This window comes from Haemaphysalis longicornis, unplaced genomic scaffold, assembly GCF_048455015.1.
Source record: "Haemaphysalis longicornis isolate Haplotype H1 unplaced genomic scaffold, Haemaphysalis longicornis Haplotype H1 scaffold_1, whole genome shotgun sequence".
NCBI classification, from domain to species: Eukaryota; Metazoa; Arthropoda; class Arachnida; order Ixodida; family Ixodidae; genus Haemaphysalis; species Haemaphysalis longicornis.
The window spans coordinates 90,145,117-90,169,895 of NW_027526203.1; the positions used below are offsets into that span (position 1 = coordinate 90,145,117).

The following is a 24,779-nucleotide window of genomic DNA, read 5'->3' on the forward strand; positions in this document are numbered from 1 at the left end:
GAATTCGAAAGTTGAAAGGACAGAAAACGCACAATTTACCTTTGGTGTGTACTACTGGTAACACGCTTTTAGACCAAGCAAATGCACTTGCACAACATTTTGAATACATATCGAGTTCTGCTCATTACACAAATACATTCATCCAATACAAGAAATCTGTGGAACGCAAGCCGATTCGGGATAACAATCAGAAGAGCGGTACAACTCTGAACTCACTATGCAGGAGCTGATGTTTGCTCTCGGCACGTGTAAGGCTTCTTCACCTGGGCCAGACAGCATCACGTACACCATAATCCAGAATCTTCACGCAGAACCCTCAAAACACTCCTTTACCTTTACAACAAAATATGGCTAACAGGACGCTTCCCAACCTCTTGGAGAGAGGCAATTGTAGTGGCTATACTGAAGGAAGGGAAAGATGCCTCGCTCCCAACAAGCTACCGGCCAATTGCCCTCACCAGTTGTTTAAGTAAGGTATTTCAAAAAATGATAAACAGAAGATGAGTATAATGGCATCCTGGATAGCTGCCAGGCAGGTTTTTGTTCAGGTAGATGCACAACAGACCATCTGGAAGGGTTTGAGTCTTATCTCAAAGATGCCTTCATACATAAACAATATTGTCTGTCTGTATTTTGTGACCTTGAGAAGGCATACGACACTACTTGGCGCTACGGCATTCTTCGTGGCCTCAAATCTATTGGTATATCAGGACTTATGCTTAACACAATAGGGTACTTGTCAGAACGGACATCTCGTGTAAGCGTTGGGACGGCACTCTCCAGAGTGTCTGTAAAAGAAAATAGGGTTCATCAGGGCTGAGTATTGAGCTGTACTTTATCATCAAAATGAACACGCTCAGAAAGTCGTTGCCACCTTCAATATCATGCTCCATGTATGTTGACGATGTACAAATTAGTTACAAGTCGTGCAACCTGTCAATGTGTGAAAGGCAGCTTCAACTAGGTATAAATAAACTCTCTCAATGGACAGAAGAGAATGGCTTTAAATTAAACCCACAGAAAAGTACCTGTATCCTGTTCTCAAAACGTCGTGGGCTCTATCTTGAACCTGACCTTACTTTAAATGGACTACCGTTAGATGTCACAAAAGAGCACAAGTTTCTGGGCCTTGTCCTTGATGAAAGACAGACGTTTATATCACATGTAAAGACAACCAAATTAAAATGCCTAAAAACATTAAACATACTGAAAGTTCTGTCCGATCAGTCCTATGGTGCAGATAAGGAGTGCCTCTTGCATCTTTTTACCAGCTTGGTTAGGTCTGGCATGGACTATGGAGGCGTGGTATATGGCTCAGCCAGCAAAACTGCTTTAAAAATGCTAGACCCAGTTCTACACCTAGGGCTCCGTCTTGCGTCTGGCGCTTTCCGTACAAGCTCCGCCGGTGTGACCGGTGACCGGTAGTGTTTGGAGTACCGGCGCATGTTTACGGCCCTAACGTATGCTCTTAAGATGTCTTCAAATATAAGGAATCCGTTTAACACTATTATCAAAGACACATCCACTATGAGACTGTTTTCCAACCGTCCTTCACTTTCTTTGCCTTTCGCTTTGCGAGAGAGAAGACAAGCTGAAGAACTAGGGATATCCTTCAATGAACTCTATGAAACCAGTGCAACAGACCTTACTGCACCCTGGGATGTGTCATCATTTGCCTGCGACTTTCCCTGTAGAGAAATTGTTAAGAGGAATGCACCAAGAGAGCTCATTGTACAACAATTTCTACACATACAGCACAAGTACCACCAATACAGTGCTTTCTATACAGGTGGCTCGAAAAGTGCTACCACTGTTTCATGTGCTGCACATGGCCCTAACTTTTGCAGTGGAAAAAAGATAAATGTAAATTCTGGAATTTTTATGGCAGAAGCACATTGAATTCTTCTAACACTACAACACATTACACGAACAAAAACACAGCAATCAGTTATTTTTACAGATTCTCTGAGCGTCGCCAGGTCGCTACATTCACGAAAACATAGTCACAATGTTGTCATGAACCGAGTCAGTCAGGAAATGGTGACAGCACATGTTCTAGGGCTGAAGATAATAGTATGCTGGGTTCAACGGCATTGTGGTATATGAGGAATTGGGGTCGCTGACAAAAATACTGCGCTGGCCACTTTGCGCATAGATGTCGAAATCTCACAAGTACCATACGAGGACATGAAACCAGCACTATGAAGACGCCTCCGCGAACGCTGGCAACACTGGGATGAACAAACACAGAATAAATTACACACAATAAAACCACAGATAGGCAAATACATGACAGACAAACAAAATAGGTTCAATGAAACATCCATGTGCAGGCTTCGAATCTGCCATGGACATGGCACACATTCGTATCTCCTAACTGGTTCATTACCCCCGTCTGAAGCAGATGTGCCGAGCGGCTTTCAGTATTAATCGAATGCAAATGCTTAAACGATGTGAGACAGCGATACTTCTCTGATTTATATAGAAGTGCACAGTTCCACTTCATCACTCTTTATTTTTAGGAGACGAACCAGCGGTCGCGAACAAACGTGTATTATCATATCTCGCTGAAGCCGATTTTTTAAATCTCATTTCGTACCCCATGTAACTTTCGGATCTCTCAGCATTAAGAGAGCTACCGAGGGTTATGCACGCATCATGGTCACCTTCATCCACCATTATGAACATCTTCATATTTTTAATATCAGGGCCCCTTACACTCGTATATTAAGCTCTTTTAGTAATAGGGTCATATTATATCATACACATTTTAGACACTAAAATGACAGCGAAGGACCACTAAATATTATCTTGGCGCTCTTTGGCATTAGCTGTCCTTGCGCCATAAACACCCACTACAAAAACAAAATTTAATCCGATGAAAGCCTCGGGAATTTTTGCGTTAAGTTTCTCACGTTTTTTGCATGTATGCTGGGTATACATTTTTGTGCAACTCCAATAAGTTTTGTGGGGCGTGCAAACGTGACCAGAAATTTAGTGCGGCTAGGATTTTAGGGCAAAGCAGATACCAATCAGCCCACAAGGTCATTAAAGCTTTTATGAAGAGATGCTCAGCAGGGTTTTTTTATCATTATGCGCACTGCTTTGGTTGACGAGAGGGATGATCTGTCTTTATAAATTCAACTTGGGGGTTCTACACGCTGAAGCTATAGCTGGTCTTGAGGGGTGCGGTAATGAAGTACCGGCACTTAGGTTTTTTTTTCAATCTAAAATTGGCTGCCCTGGCTGAAAGAACCTCTCGAAATGATGCATCATTCGAGGTTCAGTAGCACATCTGCGTCTCCACAAAAGTTCAATATATACATACATTTAGTGTGCAATAAACAACTGAGAGTCAGCTAGTACCTTGTGTTGCTTAGCTTGTAAATCTACATCAAGCATTCGCAGTGCTACGTTGTGTCGGAAAAGATCTAATCTGCACAAATAGTCACCAAAAACGGCACAGGTGAAAGAATGCTTAAACACCTTCTAAAGAATCCCTAGTCACAAAATAAAGAGTTCCGATTACTGAAATTCTGTTGTACATGTAACAGCAAGACGAGGTCCATAAAAACCGTAAAACAAACTTGTTCACCTATTTTTGCATAGACTGAGAAACAGTCTGTGATGCCCGATGAGGAAACAGCCTCGGTCCTTGAGGTAGGCCGCACCAATAAGTCATTTTGAATGCAAGTTGCACCAGTCAACAGCCTGCAACATGTAAGTTATTAGCAAACGACAGCCAGACACCAGAATCATACTCTGCGTTAACCCTGCGAAATCCCAAATGCTGCGTTAATCTGATCACCAAGGTGTGTTGCACACTAAAAGTCATTAAGCTGGAAATTCCTTAAGTGACAGAAATTTAACAGCCATTTTTGAATATTTTTACTAAGTTCTGAATGGTTAATTTACGTTTGCGATGCTGCAGTAAGAGTACGAAGCGCAACCAGCGCTGCTCATACTACTATACCAGTCACGACATGCGTGTAGTTCTGACGTTACAAATAAATTCGGGTTCCATACACGTTGTTCATTCCAACATTTCACGACCAAACTGAGCGTTCGAAAAGATTGAACATTTAATCGAAACGCGAAAAAAAGCATCCAGATGGCATTTTATTTTAATGCTGTACGCTCGGAAATCACTCCATTTGTTCTTTTATTGTAATGCTACACGCACGGCAAACATTCAGTTTATTGTGCCCGTTTTTTAACTGAAAACTATTACGACGGAAAGAAAGGGCACCTGCAGAAACGAAACAAAAACCAAGAGCGCATAATATCAAGCTAAAAGTACACGATTTGCGTGTAATACATACACGCACTCGTATTCGCACACGCACTTATATTCGCACTCTCCAGCTTCCCTTATTTTATTTCATATCAAAACATTCGGCAAGCAAAACAGGACAGGGCCCAAACACTTCACCAAACACAGGGCTAGAAATTGCGCGAGAAGTGATTCTGTTTACACACGACAAATCTGCGCAACGCACAAAGCGAGTCACTGAAAACATTAGGGCTAACCGCTTACGCTGACCGAAGTTCGAGAGCAACTCAGCTACGTTAAATATACAGGACAAGAAAACAAGGTTGACTAGTACTCACTTACTTTCACTACTTGGCAGTATTTCTTCGTCTGGTAGATAAATCCATGGTAGTCAAATCACCGAAACAACGAAAGTTGAAGGCGTGCACACCCGTGCCGTTACCGGCCAGTAGCACGCGCATCATAGGCCTCCTGCGCTGCCCAGGGGGCGCTGCGCAAGCGGTTTCCGGGCAGTACTTCCGGGTAGTACAAAGCTGTGCGGGTACCATAGAATCCCGTGTTGAGAGAAGCAAAATGAGCTTGATGTTTCCGATTGTTTTGCGACATGGTCACCAGCCCATCCCCGGCGAGTCCGGTCTCTTCCGGCGATCAACTTGGCATTAGTGAAAAACGTTTTGCAGCGCTAAATACGTTTACAGCGCCGACGAAAGTGCCGGGACGGCGACGGCGCTCTCCCGCTCTCGCAGGTTCACTGACCATTTGAAGTGAAACTTTTAGTTTAAACTAATACTCTAGGTGACAAGGACTTTTCAACAACAGCCGATCAAAAAATAAGAGGGACGCAATCGGCGATGATCGCGCTTTAAAAAGCCAGAGAGTCCGGCGGACCGCTGGCTCGCCTGCTGCGGTGCACCGCTCTTTTGAGTACCTGCGCACTATGCGTGCACTTGTGCTCGTTTGCGTCGCCGTTACGAATACATGGTGTAGCGTTAGCTTGCCGTTTTGTTGCGTGTCTCAGTGACAAAATGCCGCGATCGTCAGAAGCGTGAAATCTGTTTTGCGATTCCGAAATTAGTGGCGGTAAAACAAGGTGGTAGGGCGAACTGAGAGGCCGCTCACTTTCCTTGTTTGCTCTCACTTTACTTAATTGCGCTCTTGCATTATATATTCCAAGTTCACCCTTAATAGGCTAGAATGAGGGTCAGCAACGTTTTGAATTGTAGGGCCGAGTTGCATGCAGCCTATACGGCGGAGGGCTGGACGGCAAATCGGGTGGGAGGGGTAGGGGGCTTTGAACGCAAAAAGAAAAAAGAAGAAATAGCGAATAGCCAATAATATTTGACAATAATTTGGCGAAGTGTGAAGGGGGACAATTCAACTGGAAGCGACCAATTCTCTGTTCTTGTCTCGCTGCCTAACTCCATTTGAGGACAAAACTGGCGTGTAGGCGCTCAGATTGTTAGCGACGACCCCTGCACTAGAAGATAACCAACAGTCAGTGATAATCGTATGTAAATATGCGGGGCCGCGCGCCTTGTATGCGGCTGGTATGTTATGCAAAAATAGAAGTACACATCTTCGCAAGCAGCGGTCGTGCGATTTGGTGCTTGTTTTGCGTCCTTTAGTAGCGCTTAATTTGTTTATTTGACGATATTGCCTCACCTACTCGCTAGTATGCATGTACCCGGCCGTTCGTAAATCGTGCGGCGTTAAACTTGACGCAAGAATAATTTAGTTTGCAAAAATACAAATCAAAATTTCCACTCGTTTTCAAGGCGGTGCCAGGCCAGCAGTGTCAGCTGAGTCGGTTGCGCAATTCTTGCGTTCGCTTGGGTGCTCCTGCTGAAGCAACCTTTTTCAGTTACGAGCAGAGTTTCGTGTTTATGCTACTCGTGAACTTTGCTTTGTCGAGCGCACGGAAGAAGAAAGAACGGTAATGGTCGCCAGAAAGTTAGAACACCCGACCTGGCGATACTGTCCCACGCCGCGACGACCGCGACAGCTCGCTCAAAAGAAAACTGATAAATCGGCTTGTTTTAGCGGATATTTTGTTTAGCCTCTGCAAGTACTTAAAGCGCTATTTCATACAGTATGCAGTCATTTAAACGCAACACAAAGCGATTAAACTATGTACAACAAACTTTCACTCTGGCTTGTAATTGAAAACACACGGAGGGCGGCAAGGGTCGTCTGCTTTATTTATTTATTTCAGATTTACTGCCAGCCTGAAAAAGGCCTTTGGCAGGAGCGGGCAGAACAAATAAAAGAATGCGAAAAAATACACATGATACATGCGCAGATAGGATCAACATCCACAAAGCAACCGCAACAATGAGCGGGAACAAAATGAATGAATGAATGAATTTATTTAGAAGGGAGAGGTCGAACGCCTCGTGCAGGGGAAGGGGAGGAAGAGCAGGGGAAAGAAACCAGCGGGGGGGATTGGGTTCAATCACAAAGCATGTCCGCCCCGCACACGGACCACTTGATTTAGGTCATTTTCACTACACCTGTACGTTCAGCAAATGCCCACAGGGTCAGTAAAGTTTCTTTCACGTCGCTCGAAGGCGTTATCCATTCTTGAAGGGAAGTGACGTGAGGAGGTAGACACCTACGCCGTTCCTCGGAGAGTCCGGCACAGTTCCAGAGAAGGTGGTGTATGGTGGGTTGGTCGGCACTGCACAAGGGGCAGGGAAGGGTAGGAGGGGGAACAGGTGTGGAGCCATCTAGTCTTTTTCTGCCGAAACGTCGGTACCAGGTCCATCGGTCGCGGACGTCAGGAGTGACGGCTGTGCCGGAGCGGGCCTTGTGCAGAAGGACCTGAAGGCCTCGCGGGATGTCCTCGGGAACTGGTGGGTCTGGCCTTGGGGTCGTTTCCTTGAGGTGACGGCGTCGCCGCATTTTTCGGATACGGCGTTCGACGACTGGGCTGTTGAGGGCAGGTTCGGGAAGTGGGGCGGGCGTCGCATGAGAGTTCTGGGAGGTACGAAGTGACACAGATGCCATGCGATGGGCCGTCTCGTTCCCTGGGTTGGACTGGTGGCCGGGGGTCCATTCTATAAGAATTGTGGTGTCATTCATTTCGGCAAGGTTGTCGATGGTTCGTCTAATTGCATTGGAGATGTAGTCATGCGGATCTGGAGAGTGCATTGTGCTGATTGCCTCTGCATTGTCAGTATATATGACGACTTTAGAGGGATTGTGTTTTGTCTTGATGGACGGGAGATCCCTCTTAAGTAGGGCGGTGGCCAGTAGAATGGCTTTATGTTCTGCTGTAAGTGGGTCGATTTCGGCTTTCGTAGAGAACGTCAAGTACTCTGTCAAGCTCGGATCGTTGACGTGGTGTATCCCGCACGTAAATCGGTCGGATGCTAGTGCGGCATCAGTGTAGATGGCATATGTGCCTGGTTCTAGTAGGTGCTGGAAGCGAGATAGGGTGTTTCTTTGATGCTTGTGCCTTTTGCGCTCTTTTGTCGACCTTGGTTTGTGATTTACCGGTTGTGTCCATTGCCAAGGCGGGTTTCGGGTCAAAGAAGGGTCTGCTGACGGGCCAGGTGTAAAAGTTCGTGTCTCATCGTAGGCGATGAGATGACGGCCTTGAACGGTGAGTTCGCGACGGTCGGAATGGTTGTCGCGCGCTGCTTCCAGCGTTGTTTCAATTGGTGGCAGCGATGCAAAAGTATACAAGTCATTTAGCTTGGTGTGCCGAGGCAGTCCGGTGATGACGCGAAGCAGTTTGTGATGCAATGTTCGAACTTTATTTAATTGGGTTTGCGTCAGGTTGAAGCAGGTCCCGCCATATGTTAGCCGGGAAGTTAGAATGGCTCTACCGATGTTGCGGATGAGGGCGGTGCTTGCGCCACCGAATTTTGTGCCGATTCTTTGGATAAGGTGGGCTGTAGCATCCCAGCCCTGTCGGACCTGCTTGAGCCATTCTGTGGCGTTGCCTTTTTGACTGATAGGAACGCCGAGTAGGCGGATCCAACCTTGCGAGGACAGCGGAATCTCTTGATTTTCAAGGTAAACATGGACTTTTTGTCTTTCCTGTTCTTTGCCACCCAAAAGCAGTAGAGTGGACTTTTCCAGTGAGGGATGCATTCCTGCTGCCTGGATGGCGTTTTCTAGGGCAAAAAGGGCTGCTTGAAGGTCTATGCACGCCTCCTCAGTGGTAGGATAATCGTCTCGCTCCGTCCACAGCGTGATATCATCCGCATAGACGGTGAGGCGCGCGCCGCTGGTTTTATGTATGTCAATTGCCACCTTTCTCATCACCAAATTGAATAGCAGGGGTGATATTATGGAGCCTTGTGGTACTCCGCGATCATTGTAGTAGGTCTTCGGATCGTCGTTGCCCGTTCGGATCTCGAACGTTCTGTTTTCTAGAAAACTGGCAACGTAGTTGTACATCCTCTTGCCCGGATAATGGTTCTCGATTTCGGCCAGTATGGCTTCGTGCGACACTGTGTCGAAGGCCTTCTGCAGATCAACTGCCACCAAAATATGTGGTTGTCCTGATGGCGGGCCTGGTCGAGCTGAATTGATGAGCCGTCTTAGAAGCCACAGACTGTCATGAGTCCCCATGTTGGGGCGGAAACCAGTCTGGCCAGGGTGAAAGTGGTTGGTCATTTGTTCAAAGTGGTAAGTGAGACGATTAGCAGCCATCCTTTCAAGAAGTTTACCTATCGTGGATGTTAGAGAGACTGGTCGGAGGTTACGGACGTGGTTTGTTGGTTTCCCTTGTTTGGGGATAGGTTGTATAACCGAGTGTTTCATGGAGGCAGGGATGGAGCCAGATTTCCAAACATCGTTGAGGAGTTGGAGGAGGAGTTGTTTGTTTTGTTCGTTTAAATTCTGAAGCATAGTACAAGTGATACCGTCTTTACCAGGAGCATTACGCTTGTTAACCTGGCGGAGGGCAGTCTCCATTTCCGCCATAGTGAACAGTGATTCTTCATTGTCCTCGTCCGTAACCGTTACGCGAGGGTGGGGAGGTGGAGGCGTAAGGCTGGCGTTGGGGAAGAAGTTGTAAGCGGCCTCTTGTTCAATTGTTTCGATAGAACACCCAATGTTGAGAGCAATTTTGGCAATACAGTTACCAGTCTTTTTCTTGCCGTTAAGGGATCGAAATGTGTGCCACAGCTTTTTAGTAGAGGTGTCTTTGTTGAAGCTGTCGCAGTATTCCGTCCAACGCAAGAAAGACAGTTCTTTTTCGTATCGCTTAATTTCTTTATGTTTGAGCCGGGCTCGCTTCAGGTATCGAAATCGCCTCCCATTACATTTGTAGCGGTTCACGAGTACGTAGTAGGTATCCCATAGGTTTAGCAAGTGCCGGTCAGGGCAAGGACAGTCTTCATCTACTGTGTAACATTGAGAGCTTGTTTGATAAGCGCGCTGTATTTCGTTACCGAGGCTAGTTATGTCGTGCGCTTTAGTTGGGCAGATGGAGCAGGATCGAAAGGCTTCCCAATTGGTGGTGGTAATTCGCCGTGTGCCCTGCCGGAGTTGAGCTCGTTTAAGCCCAAACCATATGGGGTAGTGATCACTACCCCAAGGGTCTGTTGCAACGTGCCAGTCATGGACGAGGGGGCCGTCTGCCCAAGTCAAATCTGGGTTAGTGTCCCTTTGTTTCACGTGCAACCCGATTCTGGTATGGGTGGCAATATTATTCTGAAGGTAGAAACCATACGCTTCCATGGAAGCCTGCAGGTCGTTGCCTCGCGGGGAGTTTGTGGTATAGTTCCAGGTGGTGTGCTTGGCGTTAAAATCCCCACCTATGATGATGTGGTCTGTTGGGTAGAGCGTGCGCAATTCTCCGACCCACTCGAAGGACCCTTTTGTGCTCTTGCTGGTTTCTGGACGGTAGTATGCCGATACCAAGAGGTACGTCTTAAATTTTCTTGAGCCGGTGGCCAGCTGTATGCGTGCTCCGACGATCTCCTGCATGCAGGTGCAGTATTTGCGTGTGTCGATGAGGGTGTATACTTGGTCGGAGCGAATGAATATCCCATTCTGTCCCGCAGGCTTTTCTGTCGCCGTATGTGTAATCGTAGGAAGAAAGTGGCTGATGTATCCAGGGATGTGAAAGTTGGCTGTTCGAGTCTCCTGCAGAAGGATGGCGATGCGGCGTTTCGCATAGGATAATTGTTCCGTGAGCCGCGTTTTCAAGTCTGTGCCGTTTGATGTGAGGCTGCGGCAATTCCATTGCAAAATGGTAGGGTAATTACGTCCCATTCACGGGTGGGTACGGAGCGGATCGATTTGGAGCGCGATGAGTGGAAGGGGCCTTTCCTTGACTTGGGGTTTGATGCAAAGGTACTAGCGATTCCACTCTCTCCTGCAGGGCCATGATTGTGGTGTTGAGGTTGCTGATTGCTCCAGTGATGTCATTAACTTTCGTCTCGATGATGTTTATTCTCGTTTAGTAGGCTTCCGTTTCGGTGCGGTGGATCTGCTTACTGTTGTCGAGTTTCGCGTTGAGGGTTTGCATTTCTTTGTGAGTTTCCTTTGAAGTTTCGTGGAGAACCTGCGCTTTAATTTGAAGGAGATCCGATTTTGTAGCTAAGGTTGACTGTTTAGGTGGCGTTGACGAGTGTGTCTGGGAACGCTGTTTGGAGTTCTCACGCCGATATCCTGGTGGGGAGGCTATTCGCACCTGGCGGTTTCGTTCAAGGTTAATTTCCGTCATTAGCGCTGTCATTTCCTGCCTCGCAGTTTCTAATGTCTTCTGCAAGTCGTCAATCGTACGAGTCAGCTCTTGGAGGCGTCTTTCCTTGTCGCGTAGTCGCGACGTAACTGGCTGTTGGTCAGAGACGACGTCGGACCATTGTTTGGAGATATTTAGGTCCATGCCTGACGAGTTGCTGGCACTGTTTGCTGTATCTTTGCGAGTCTTGCTTCGGGAGCGGGAACGTGACCCCGAACGCGAGCGGTTCCTGGCTCTGTTGGTGCGTCGGTCTGATGATTGTTTTGTTGTTTTCTGCTTTCTCCGGTTTGGGCAGCTATTACTGGTGGCTAGGTGACCTGTTTCTTTGCATACGGAGCAGTAGCAAGTGTTTTTGCAGATCTCATTCTCTTTCAAGGCATGAACTATGCCACATTCCTGGCATACCTCTTCGTTAGGGCAGTGGCGGACCATATGCCCTTCCTTATGACATTTCAAACATACCAATGTTTTGGGTTTGTATGGGGCCACTGGAAGGATCTCGTAGTGATATCTCACGGTGCGCGGGGTTTTCGCGGAATGAAACGTGATCAGCGCCTTGTTGCTGCGTCCGAGCCTTTTGACGTCTAATATCTCGACCAGCTCGTTGTGAAGGCAGGACATCAGTTGGTCATTCGTTTCGTTCGGCGAAATGGTAATCACTCCTTTGCTCTTCGAGCTGTTATGGCTAAGGCGAGTCATTTCCACAGAAACGTGTTTTGGGCGTGGTCCTTGTGCGACGGTTAGGCGGGTGATAGTGCAGAGCCGATTGGCTTGCTCTTCGTCGTACACCGTAATAAGAATAGAGTTTGCCTTGACGTTTTTGCGCAGCGAAGTCGCATCGAGATATCTGGGCTTGGTGATCGTTCGTTCAAGGATTTTGTCTAGTGTAAGGTTCGGTATGTCGGTCACAGCCATACCGTCGGTAGTACGAAGGAGCACTTGGTAACGGGGCAGACTCACCCGTTCCTGCTGCGTGGTGCGAGTCTGTTTCTTGCGCTTTCCTTGCCAGAAGATCCAGCCGTCTTCGTCGTCAGAGATGTCTACGTCGCAGTCGTCATGAACTCGTTTCGATCTTGGCTCGTCGGAGGTACCAGGGGTCAAGTTGTTTCGAAAGCCAGAAGGGAGGTCTCTTTGTGCCAGTGGAAGGGAGGCGCCAGAAAGAAGGTCGGTTTGCGCCAGTGGAAGGGGCGCGCTAGCGGCCACAGCCGCATCACACGCACTGTCCAGCATGGGGCACGTGCCGTCGGGCGCGAGGCTCGTGCCGTCGAGCATGGGGCCACCTCAGCGCACTGTGCTCACGTGCTGCAAGCCGCCGGCGAAGCTCCTAGGCCTAACCCACCGAGTGGGCTAGAACTTGCCCGGTAAAGCGTCTACTCACGTGAAACGTCCGGGATTCGGTGTCGAGGTGTGCACTAGACAACTGCGCACTCAGAAATCACGCGTACATGAGCCTGAGATGAAGATAGACCATTGAAAAAGTCAAATTCACCGGAGGCCGATGTGAGCGCATCTTCACTTTCCTCGCCCCCTGGCGGGAATATCCCCGGGAACAAAATAAAAAAATATGCGATTGCGCAATCAACAAAGTGAACACAGGTACTATCAGTATCTACAAACTAAAACAGTCGGCAGTTCGACAACAACAAAAAAATTCCCCCGCATTTCCCCGAAGGGGAGTATGAGGAAGTGCGAAGCACGGGGTGATGCTATGAGGGGGAGTTTGTTGAAGTTTGGTGGCATTTTGCCCGTTAGTTACATTAACACCCCTCGTGATCACGTTCGGCTTAACACGCCTCGTTTGTCCCTCTGCGGAAATCTTGGTGGCGGGAGAATGGACGAAGCAAAGCGCGCGCCGCCGCCGCCGGGGGCTGTCAACTGGGACCACCGGCGGGGTCCGCGCGCGCGCCACATATGGTTCTTGCACGGCCGCTGGATGAGAGCGCACGCAAGGTCCAGCGGCCGTGGTTCTTGTTTCACCAGGGAACGTGGCCCCCTCTCCCTCGAAAGAAGGGACCGCGGCGGCGGGGAGCGGGGGGCCAGGGAAGAGGAGGAGCGCACCGCACCGCAGCGCACCGCAGCTGCGAAGCGCCGACCGGAGTGAAGGGAGAGGAGGCGCAGTCACGTGAGAGAATGCAGAACTAGCGGGTTTGTAGTATCACGTGTAGACCACGCAGTTATCAAGCCGCTATAACGCCGCTGAGTCGCCAACGCACGCCGCTGACGACGTAGTTTGAATGCGTTAAAGATATAAGGCGCGTTACTAACACTCATATCAGCGTCGCGTCCGTGGCTTAGACATTCTGCTTCCGGTTGCCGATAGGAGCGAACGCAGAATGGTGGGCTCCGAGCGAGCTGCGTCAGCGGCCAACGCAGGCCGTGGTACCTCGTTTTATGCCGTTCCCAAGGACTACAGGATTATTCTGCCGCAAATACCTTCAGGAGAAGAAATGAACCGCACAGTTGTGCTGCATTGTGACACCAAGGGACGACCGTACAGAATCGAAGATTTTCGGCAGCCGCTCAAGGACTTAGGAGTCATTCAGGAGGTGAGTGGCATTGGCGCGTTCCAAATGTCACACGTGTGGCTTGTGAAGTTTCGCACGGACGACGCGAAGAAGAAACTTGTGGACGCAGGGCACCTAGACGTGAAAAAGCGGGTGTGTCTGGTGGTTGACCCCAACAGACAGGAAATTCGCGTAAAACTTCATTGGGTGTCATTTGATGTGACGAATGACACTATCCGACGTATATTCGGCGCGTACGGCGAAGTGAAGGACGTGACCAGTGAACGCTGGAGAGTAGAGGACTTTGAAAACGCCGACTCGACGACTCGGTTCGTACGTTTGGTTCTTCGAGAGGGCGTGACCTTGGATTGCCTCCCACACCAGCTACGGCTGGGCAAAGGTACGGCTCTTGTGGTCGTGCCTGGAAGAGCGCCCATGTGCCTACGCTGTAACACCGCGGGACACATTCGCAGGGAATGCCGGGTCCCGAAATGCGGCGAGTGTCACGGTTTCGGACATGAGCAAGCTGAATGTACGCGTTCGTACGCGGGCGCAGCAAGACGCGGCACCGACGACGAACACACCGACTTGGTGATGGACGAAGAAGAAGCAGAGAACGCTGCCTCAGCTTTTTCGAACGAGGTCAAGGAGGACGCCGACGTGAAAGCTACAACGCAGTCTGTCGTAAGCGAAGTGGCAGAAACAGACGCAAAGGAGCTACCGGCGGACGCCACATCCACAGGTGATAACGCGTCCAGCGAGACGCAGCAAGAACCAACGGCAAACGCAACCCAAGACAGCAACGCGGAAAATATGGAACACCAAGAAGGCTCGTCAAAGCGACGAAGGGAGCAAACTACGGATATGACAGATGAGCAACGGCTGCGACACCTAGAGCAGAAGTGGAAAGTCGTCGTCGGGAAGAAGAGAAATGTGAACAAACAACGGTCGTCGTCGCTTTCACGCGACGGAAAGTGATCTGGTTCAGTGTCATTGACTCACATGCAGTAATTAGAAAGGTAAGCGCAGTGCTCTTTGCCTGGTTTCGCTAATCAATTATGCCAGTAGAAGTAGCTAAACCGTTGCGATTTGCTACGCTTAATGTGAGAGGGCTGGCGACGAAAAAGAGGCAAAACCAGTTATATCGATTAGCCACGGACAAGGACATCGATGTCTTTGCTGTTCAAGAGACTAAAATTGACCGCGAAGACCAGACAGAGAGCATGGCGCGACGGTTCGAAAATCAGTATAACGTTTGTGTCAGCCACGCTGTTGGAAATTCGGCAGGGTGTCTTCTTTTTATTCGAAAGAGTATTGGCGCTGTGATAGAACGTGTTACTGCATGTGTCAATGGAAGATTTATTGTGTGTGACTTTACACTGTCAAATCAGGAATGGAGAGTTATATGTTTATATGCGTCAACTAAAGTTCAAGCGCGAAAGGAAGATTTCCAATCGGTGGGAAACTATTGCAAATCGGATCGTTTCCTAGTGTTATTGGGAGACTTCAACTGTGTTTGTTCTTCGCGCGATAAAACGAGTGCAACGCCGTTTCGGGATGCAAGTACAGTTATTTTGAGTGATGTAATTAATGAAAGTGGTCTAGAAGATGTTGGAGCGACTTTTAACAATGGGTCCGTGTTCTTTACACACTTCCAAGGTACTAGCCACGCTAGACTGGACAGAGCGTATCTATCCTTAGAATGGATTCCAGATTGTCGAGAATACAAAGTTTGTCCGGCGACTTTCAGTGATCACTGCTTGGTTTTGTTTTGCATTGGCAGGAAAACAAAAAATAAGAATGCCTTTAGTTGGGAAGGGTGGAAACTAAATGGGAAGCTTTTAGAAGATGACGTGTTCGTAGCTAATACGCTTACGTTGCTAGAAAGTTTGAAAAATGAGGGCAGCTGCCATTGTGAAGGATGGGAACTCTTCAAACAGAGTGTAAAAATCAAAGCAATTGAAAGATCGAGGCTACTAAAACATGAAGCGACAAAGCAAGAAGCCTTATTGCGGGCAAACTTAGAAGCCTTGTTAGCCGAAGAATGCATGAAACCTGGCGAGTACAAAAATGACATACGAACAGTAAAGCAAAAACTTGAAGCGATAGACACAGAGCGTTACCGTGGCGCGCTTGTAAGGGCAAGGGCTGAAAAGATAACTGCGGGCGAGATGCCGTCCAAACGAGCCTTAGGCCTTGAAAAATGGCATGCGCGGCGCAATGACATCGTGGAAATAGAAAATATTGGAACAATTACTCGTGATACAAACATTATAGACACTGTCTTTTTTCAGTACTATAGTGAGCTCTTCGCAAAACATGAAGTTAATTATGTAATATTTAAGCGAGATTTTCTGACGTTAATGCCCAGATTAGATGAAGAAACAAAAGAATACTTGGAAATCCCCATTTCTCTTGATGAAGTCGTGAAAGCTATAGAGAATCTAAATCCCGGAAAATCCCCTGGACCGGATGGCTTAACGGCTGCTTTTTATAAGAAATTTAAGAATGAAATTGCGCCGGTGTTGCAAATGATTTTTAATGAGGCATACGATCTCGACGTACTACCCCCATCCTTCTCTACGTCACACACTGTACTGATCCCCAAAACGGATGATGCCGTCAAACTCAGAGATGTGAAATCTTATCGGCCTATATGCTTAACAAATGTAGACTATAAAATTTTAATGAAAGTATTAGCTAGTAGGCTCCAAACAGTAATGCAAGATATTGTAGGTTCACACCAGACTTGTGGTATCAGAGGGCGGACTATATTCATGAATGTACATAAGGCGCGTTGTATTCTGGAGTGTTGTGATGCCACACAATCTGGAGTCGCAATGCTCCAGATTGACTTGGAGAAGGCTTTCGATCGTGTGCCGCACGATATCTTATTTCAAATTTTAGAGTACATTAATGTCGGCAAAGTTATTCGAAATGGAGTGCGTATGGCGTACAGTAAATGCACAACCCGTCTTATAGTTAATAAGGCAGTTGGAAAAAGAGTTCAGGTGCAGCGATCGGTGAGGCAAGGATGCCCGATATCCCCACTCCTTTTCTGCATATATATTGAGACGTTTTGCTTAAGTGTCATTAAAAGCAGTAACATTCAAGGTTTTCGGTTGCAAATGACGGAAGTTCGACTACTAGCGTACGCAGATGACATTGCAGTATTCTGCACTACTAAAGAAAGCATTCTCGAGGCAGTAAAAACCGTGAAACACTTTTGCTTAGCTAGCGGTAGTGCAGTAAACTGGTTTAAATGCTTAGGCTTTTGGCATGGCGAATGGCAGTCCACGCCAAGCGTTTTCGCCAACATCCAGTGGGTCACGAGTCCTGTTAAGCACCTGGGGATGCCACTAGACAGTTATCAAGACAGTGACCCTTACTGGACCAAGCAACTCAAGGAACTTCGAGAAAAGATAGAGAAGTGGAAAGGGTGGGGTTTATCAATGTTTGCGAGAGCCACAGTTTGCAATTTGTTTTTTATAAGCAAGCTGAGGTATGTAATGCAAGTTTTGCATTGTTCAAGGACTAATATTCAGAAACTTCATCGTGTGTTCGCCGTGTTTATCTGGAGTTCATCATGGGAAAGAACGAACAGAACGAACCTATTTTTGAAAGTGCGTGAAGGCGGACTTGGTTTATCGCACTTATTTGTAAGGCAAGTGGTCAATAGATGTCTGTTTCTTCGTGATGCTGAAGACACGTTTCTTAGGACGGTTTGTCAGCTGCGACTTGGAAGACTTTTGCCTGAATTTGTTGTGAGCTCTGAGTACATGAGGGGAACTGTACGTGGATTTTTTAAGGAGGTGGTGTGGTCATACCGTTTTCTTTCTGTGCGTTTTTCTTTAGAGTACTTAAGCGGGGTGAGTCGGAAGAAACTGTACAAAGATATCGTCGAGAGTGTATTGCCAGTGCCAATATACCGCAGCAAGTGTAATCTAAGGCCTGAGAGAGATGTACTTAAGCGAGTGAAAAGAATGACGGTCCCAGGTGGAGTGAAATCTTTCTTTTTTAAACTCCATACTGGAACACTGGAAGTAAAGACCTGGATGGAGGAAAAGGGATGGTTTGTGCCATGGGGTGTGCACTGTTTTCTGTGTCGAAAGCCAGAAACAATTGAGCACGTGTTCTTGGACTGTTGGGGAGCGGTGTTCTTTTGGGACATCCTACAGCGAACACTCAAAAAAGATTTGCCTGTCGATGCTTACGGTATTAGGTTTTTGAATGTTGAGAATGAGGACGGTGTGCCGCTTGACACAATTATGCTGTATGGACTACATAGCATCTGGAGAAACAGGATGGCGGTACGCTACTCCGACCCAGATGCCAGGCTCATCAGACAGGACTTCAAAGAGTCAATAGGTTCTTTTGTACAGATACCAAAACTTCAGCCCTCTAAACCAGAGTGGCTACCCACAATTGAAGCATTGTTGGTAATGAAAGAGTATTGAAATCACCCCGCTTGCCCAAGAAGGGCTGCAGTTCTAGTGTTTGTATTGAGTATTGAGTGTACAGATTATCAGTTACGTGTGTCTTTGTTTTGTCATCCTGTCAAAGAAGGCAATAAAGAAAAAAAAAGCGTCCGTGGCTTAGACGGTAGAGCGTCGCGCTGCGGCCGCAAAGTCCTCGGATCGAAACCTGGCGCCGGATGCTGGTTTTTTTTTATATATATAGTGTAGTGGCCTGGCTGGCGCGCCGAGCTAGGCTGCGGACGGAGGACGGCGGTGGAAGCAGGAGTAGGCCCGACTAAGAAGTGCTTCGCACTTAAAAAGCAACGCGTGTGGTACCAAGCCAGACCTATACTGATAGAAACAAAAACTCCCACCTCCCCTCGCGGGAACCCCTGTGTAGATGCGACGCATAGGCGGAGCGGCGAAGGGACCGCGTTTTATAGCGCGCATAACGTTGAGGGGACTGCGTAATCCGGTCCCAGTCGATGACGACGTTGGCGTACTTGTAAAGCGGCGTGGACTCTAGGTGTTTGAGCCACGCGTGGATGTTGCTTCGCCGGAGAACGGCACACCGGTTATATGCGCAGCGCGCCCGAAGGAGGGGAAACCGCGGAAGATGGAGTACTGCACATGCGCCGGCCCCAGCGCGTCTGCCGGGGCTATGACGCAACGTGCCGCGGCTATGACGCACCACAATCCAACACAATCCACTTTAATCCAATCCAATCCAAATCCAATCCAAGCCAAGCCAAGCCAAGCCAATCCAATCGAATCGAATCGAATCGAATCGAATCCAATCCAATCCAATGCCCCTCGCGAGAGTGTTCGCTATCGGAGAGGAGAGGCGGGTGAGCGGCGGAGAGCGCAGCTGGCGCGGTGAGGAGAGTGGGGGAGGGGTGGACAACGCCGACGACAACGACGACGACGCCGGAGGGACAAGGCGAGTGAATCAGATGCTCTGCATCTAAAATTATAAGTTGTAAAGGTGAATAGCAGTCACGACGGTAGTTGATCGCGGGGGTTTATTCAAGGTGTCGCGTAAGCCAACGGGCCGAGCGCAGCTCCAGCCGGTACGAGCTCGTGAGCATGAACGTCCGAGTCGGGCCTTCGTCGTCTTCACGATAATCCTCGGGGCATACCCGATTGGGCAAATGGCGCTTCGGCATCTAATATTGTTCTGCAGCGTTAACTCTTCTTGTTAGAATTGCCCCCGGTGCAAAAGGAGCCATCCTGGCTACTCAAGGGCACAACGAAACTAGGGCTTTAACCGATCCACGTGAACAATTTCACGCCCTCGGCGGCTTTGATCTGTAGTTCGTGCAACTGGTTCCACGAGGTAATTGACGGGCAAAGTCCGCTCAATGACTCTGTACGTTCGCTTGTGGTTCATCCGTGGTACTTGGTGGTCAGTTTTGGGGAGAGACCGGGTGTTGAGCAGGGCACCCAAAGCCACACAAGGGAGCCGGGATCAAAACTGCGATCTTTGACGCATTCATCGTGACGATGCTTCTGTCGCTGCTGATCGGTCGATGTAAACGAACGGGCCAGTCGACGGCATTCCTCGGCGTGACGAGCAAGGTCTGAAATCGGCGTAAATTCGCTTGCGTCGGGCTTGTAGGGGAGTATCGTGTCGATTGTGCAGGACGGCTCTCGCCCATACAACAAGAAAAACGGCGAGAATCCCGTGGTCGGCTGCGTTGCCGTATTGTAAGCAAATGTTACAAACGGGAGTGCGCCCCGCACGGGGCACGTTGAGCAATCTTGTTGACGGTACTGGCGATACCGCGGACCCCGAGCCCCCAAACATAAGCTGGATCCAACCGTGGCGATGTGTTTATAGGTGGAGGGTTAGAAACCACGAACGGTGGCCGTCGGAGCCGAGGTCAAGCTCCGGCGGATGGGCTCCCTGTCTGTTTACCATTTACCAAGCAGGGAGCTCCGGAACCTCTTTGGCTACCAGGGTAAGGTCAAAGAAGAAAGTACCCCCGTCTCCCTGCTTTTTCCTATGCTATATGGATAATTCAAAACCCCCCCAAAAACGTGATCGGCCCCCGAAAAGGGGCCGCACCGAAGTCTCCTTTCCTCCCTTGACAGAGTTGACATTTCCAAAACCTGACAATTTTTCCCGCTTTCTAATAATGGAATCTCTTGACAAGTCAAAGCCCGTCACTGGACAGTGTGTTTTTCTCATCTCCAAGTTCCTTGAGGGCATTGTAGGGAAATCCTACAAAGCCAAGAAACTCAGAACAGGGGAAATCCTGGTAGAAATTAACAACAGGCAGCAATGTATCAACCTCCTCAAACAAACCCGCATGGTAGATACAGACATAAAGATCACACCCCACCGCACGCTGAACAGTTCCCAGGGCGTCATCTCCGATCCTGACCTGATGAACGAAACAGAGACAGATCTGCTCGATGGCCTTCGAGATCAGGGCGTGACGGCAGTGCGAAGGATAATCATGCGTCGAAATGACACCGAAATTCGTACGAAACACTTGATCTTGACATTTGACTGCTCAACGCTCCCCGAGTCGGTCAATGCAGGCTTCATACGATGTCCAGTCCGACCGTACATACCAAACCCGCGCCGCTGCTTCAAATGCCAGCGGTTCGGGCACGGTACCAACTCTTGCCGCGGCAAAACGACCTGTACCAAATGCGCCGCACAGGACCACCCGACAGATAACTGCAACGCCACCACCTTCACTTGTGTTAACTGCGGGGGATCGCACGCGGCGTACTCCCGCAAAGGTGAGAAATTTCAACAAGAAAAGAAAATCATCAATGTCAAAGTAACAGAGAACATCACCTTCCCAGAGGCGCGGAAGAGGTTCGCCTCTTTCCCCCTGGGGAGGTACGCCGACGCGGCTCGCCGGGGGGCGGAGCGGCGTCTGGTGTCCACAGGGACCCAGTTCAGTGAGTCTGACCTGGTCCCTCCTCCGCCCCCCCCTGGGGTGCCTCAGGCAGCCCAATCCGTTGCCACGCCGCTTGCTGAGGCAGCAGCGGTTGTGGTGGCAACCTCTTCCGTCGGGACCGGTGCTGCTCCCGCCTCTGTCTCCCCATCCTCCAGTGCGTTGGAGGGTACCGAGGTGATGGACACCACGGGCCCCGCACCGGTTCCCACCGCCACCGCACCGCCCGTGCCACCTCTGGCGCCCCGGACGCCCTCAGCGGTGGCGGCTCAAACGAAGGGCTCCCGAGGGGGGGCCAATACCGGGGGGCCCGGTCCGTCGGGCACCCCTCGGACATCCGACGACGACATGGATGTCGGGCCGTTCCTGCCGGCAACGCAGCGCAAGGAACGCGTCCCGACACCAAAGCCTCCCGACAAGCCAAAAAAGACGAGAGTCACAGCCCCGAAAGACAACACATAAGCAACACATTCCAGTAGCTCCAAACACTTCATAATGGGAAGAGATAACATAGTACAATGGAACTGCAGAGGCCTTCTGAATAATCTTGACGACGTGTATGAGATCCTGCATACCAATCAGCCAAGTGTAATGTGTGTTCAGGAAACACATTTGAATTCTAAACACACAAATGTCTTGAACAGTTACCTGGTATACAGGAAAGACAGGGATGGCTGCACACACTCTTCTGGCGGTGTGGCCATAATCGCCCGCAAATCCTTAGCATGCCACCCTGTCACCTTGAACACCGTCCTTCAGGCGGTAGCAATACGCTTAATATTATTTAATAGGTTGATAACGGTATGATCCATATACATTCCTCCTGATGTTACACTTTTGAGCTCTGACTTCGAGGCGCTGGTTGACCAGCTGCCCGAACCGTACATTCTAATAGGCGACCTTAATGCTCACAATTCTCTTTGGGGCTCTTCTCGTACGGATGCCCGGGGTCGCCTGATAGAGAGATTTCTTACATCCTCTGGAGCATGCCTTTTCAACAATAAACAGCCTACATACCATAACATAGGTCACAACACATACTCACACCTTGACCTGGCCATTGGCTCTGCAATTCTCTTTCCATGTCTTGAGTGGGGTGTGGGCACGGACCCATATGGTAGTGACCATTTCCCCACTTCATTAACGTATATAGGTATAGGCCCGAGCAGTCCATCTTCCCATAAAAGGTTTAATGAAGCAAGGGCTAACTGGAATACATTTACAGAGACATCCAAACTACACCACACATTCATAGGACACCTACACGTTGAAGAAGCTACCCAACTGCTCACGGCGCACATCCTCGACGCCGCCGAAAAGTCCATTCCCCACGCCTCTGGTGCCCCGCGCAACCAGCGGAGGCCGTGGTGGAATGAGGACTGTAGGCGGGCGCGAGAGGCCCAGAACAAGGCGTGGGGTGTCCTTCGTCGGTACCCCACGTCGGGTAACCTCATTTTGTTCAAACGGGCCAAGGTGTTAGGAAAACGTGAGCGCCGTGAGGCAAAACGAGAGAGTTGGCGTTCCTTCATAACATCAATAAACTCATACACAGACACACGGAAAGTATGGACAAAAATACGCAAACTCAAAGGACAACAAACACACAGCCTGCCTCTGGTCAGCACAACAGGGGACACACTCGGAGACCAGGCTGACACCCTCGCACAACACTTCCAACACGTGTCCAGTTCCGCACACTACACAAACACTTTCATGAAACACAAACAAACGGCCGAAAAGAGGCCTATACTAGATAACAATAGGTCAACATCTTCTTATAACTCAGAGTTTTCATTGCATGAGCTGAGGGCTGCTTTGAGCACGTGTAAACCCACAGCTCCAGGCCCAGACAACATCACATACACAATGATACAACACGTGCACGCAGACACTCTTCTAACACTCTTACACCTATATAACAAGATTTGGCTTTCGGGGCACATTCCAAAGTCATGGAAGGAGGCTATAGTTGTAGCTTTCCTGAAGGAGGGAAAGGACCCGTCGTCCCCCTCAAGCTACCGCCCTATTGCCCTGACAAGCTGCCTGTGCAAGCTCTTCGAGAAGATGGTAAATCGCAGGCTCGTGTACTTCCTCGAGTACAACGGTCTTCTCGAGAGCTGCCAGGCAGGCTTTAGGGTGGGGCGATCGACGAACGATCAACTGGTAGCTCTTGACTCGTACATCAAGGATGCCTTCGCGCATAAGCAGTATTGTTTAACTGTCTTTCTCGACCTTGAAAAGGCATACGACACCGCTTGGCGTTATGGGATCCTTAGTGATCTCAAGTCATTCGGTGTTTCGGGTAACATGTTGAACACTCTTGTTAGTTACTTGTCAGACAGAATGTTTCGAGTAAGAGTTGGTTGTGCACTCTCAAAGGTTCACGTTCAAGAAAATGGCGTGCCACAAGGTGGCGTGTTGAGCTGCACTCTCTTCATAGTAAAAATGAACTCTCTTGGTAAGGCACTGCCACCTACAATCTCTTATTCCATGTATGTAGATGACGTGCAGATATCCTATAAATCATGCAATATGTCAATCTGCGAAAGTCAAGTCTAGCTTGGTGTAAAGAAACTTGCCGGCTGGGCAGACAAGAATGGTTTTAAATTCAATCCCGTAAAAAGCTCCTGCGTTGTGTTCTCTAGGAAGCGCGGGGTCCATCCGGACCCAGACATTACTCTTAATGGCGTGTCGCTTCCTGTGAACAAGGAGCACAAGTTCTTAGGTGTGGTGTTTGATCACAAACTCACATTCATTCCCCACATTAAGGAACTTAAAAATAAATGTCTCAAAACAATGAATATACTTAAGGTTCTTTCCCACCAATCCTATGGCTCCGACAAAGAACTCTTGCTTCGCTTGTATACTGCTTTGGTTGGGTCTCGTTTGGACTATGGCAGTGTGGTGTATGGGTCGGCGAATAAGACAGCCTTGCGAATTCTTGACCCAGTGCTACACTTGGGCCTTCGTCTTTCGTCGGGTGCTTTTCGCACTAGCCCTGCTGAGAGTCTTTATGTCGAGTGTAATAAGTGGCGCCTTGAGAACCAACGAACGTACATGGACTTCCTTTATGCTTTTAAAATTTCATCGCTGAATAATCATCCTTTTTATCCTGTCTTTAACGATACATCAAGATCTCTGCTCTTTGTAAATCGCCCATCCGTTCCTCTGCCCTTTTCACTTAGAGTGAGAGAGCGAGCCTCGGATCTCAGTGCTTCGTTTTTAGATGTGTACAGGTCATCCTTTTAAAACAGTTTACCGCCTTGGCAAGTTCGCCCTGTGTCGTGCGACCTTTCTTTTATGAGACTTGACAAAAATCGTGTACCACGAGCTGCAATACTGCAGCACTTTTTGTCTTTGCAGTTTAAATACACATGTGCAGAATTTTATAGTGACGCTTCTAAAACCTCCAGTATGGTGTCGTGCGCTGCTCATGGTCCTAATTTCAATGCAGCCAGAACCATGAGCGTGCACACATCAATTTTTTCAGCAGAAGCGTATGGAATTTTACTGATTGTACGACACGTTCTTGAAAATCAAATTCCCAATTCCATCATTTATACAGATTCTTTGAGTGTTGTTCGCGCACTGTCATCACACAAGCCCCCCAAAAACCACATAGTTAATCTTGTATTCAGCACTATCATGTCCGTGTATGCACAAAAGCACGAGCTGGTCCTCTGCTGGGTCCCAGGACACGCAGGGATCGCTGGGAACGAGTTGGCAGACGAGAGGGCCGGTGCTGCTGCACTCAGGAACACTGTGGACATTAGAACGGTACCCTACACAGACCTCAAGCCACACATAAGACAACACCTGCGGAGAACATGGCAAACACACTGGGACGAACAGACAGACAACAAACTACATGTAATAAAGCCACACTTGGGACGGTACACATCTGACTCACACAACAGACACACGGAA

General features: G+C 48.7%; 2 protein-coding genes across 2 annotated transcripts in view; both read left to right on the forward strand.

The window, feature by feature from the left end:
• The window catches only part of LOC144177985 (ATP-binding cassette sub-family C member 2-like), a 603,957-nt gene that overhangs the window by 258,897 nt on the left and 320,281 nt on the right, over positions 1 to 24,779 (forward strand). The gene's annotated exons all lie outside the window — the stretch shown is intronic.
• On the forward strand, positions 12,806 to 15,162 carry LOC144178004 (uncharacterized). Its single transcript, XM_077705553.1, has one exon. It carries the CDS (start codon positions 13,310 to 13,312, stop codon positions 14,456 to 14,458), a length of 1,149 nt encoding a protein of 382 aa, XP_077561679.1. The 5' UTR covers positions 12,806 to 13,309; the 3' UTR covers positions 14,459 to 15,162.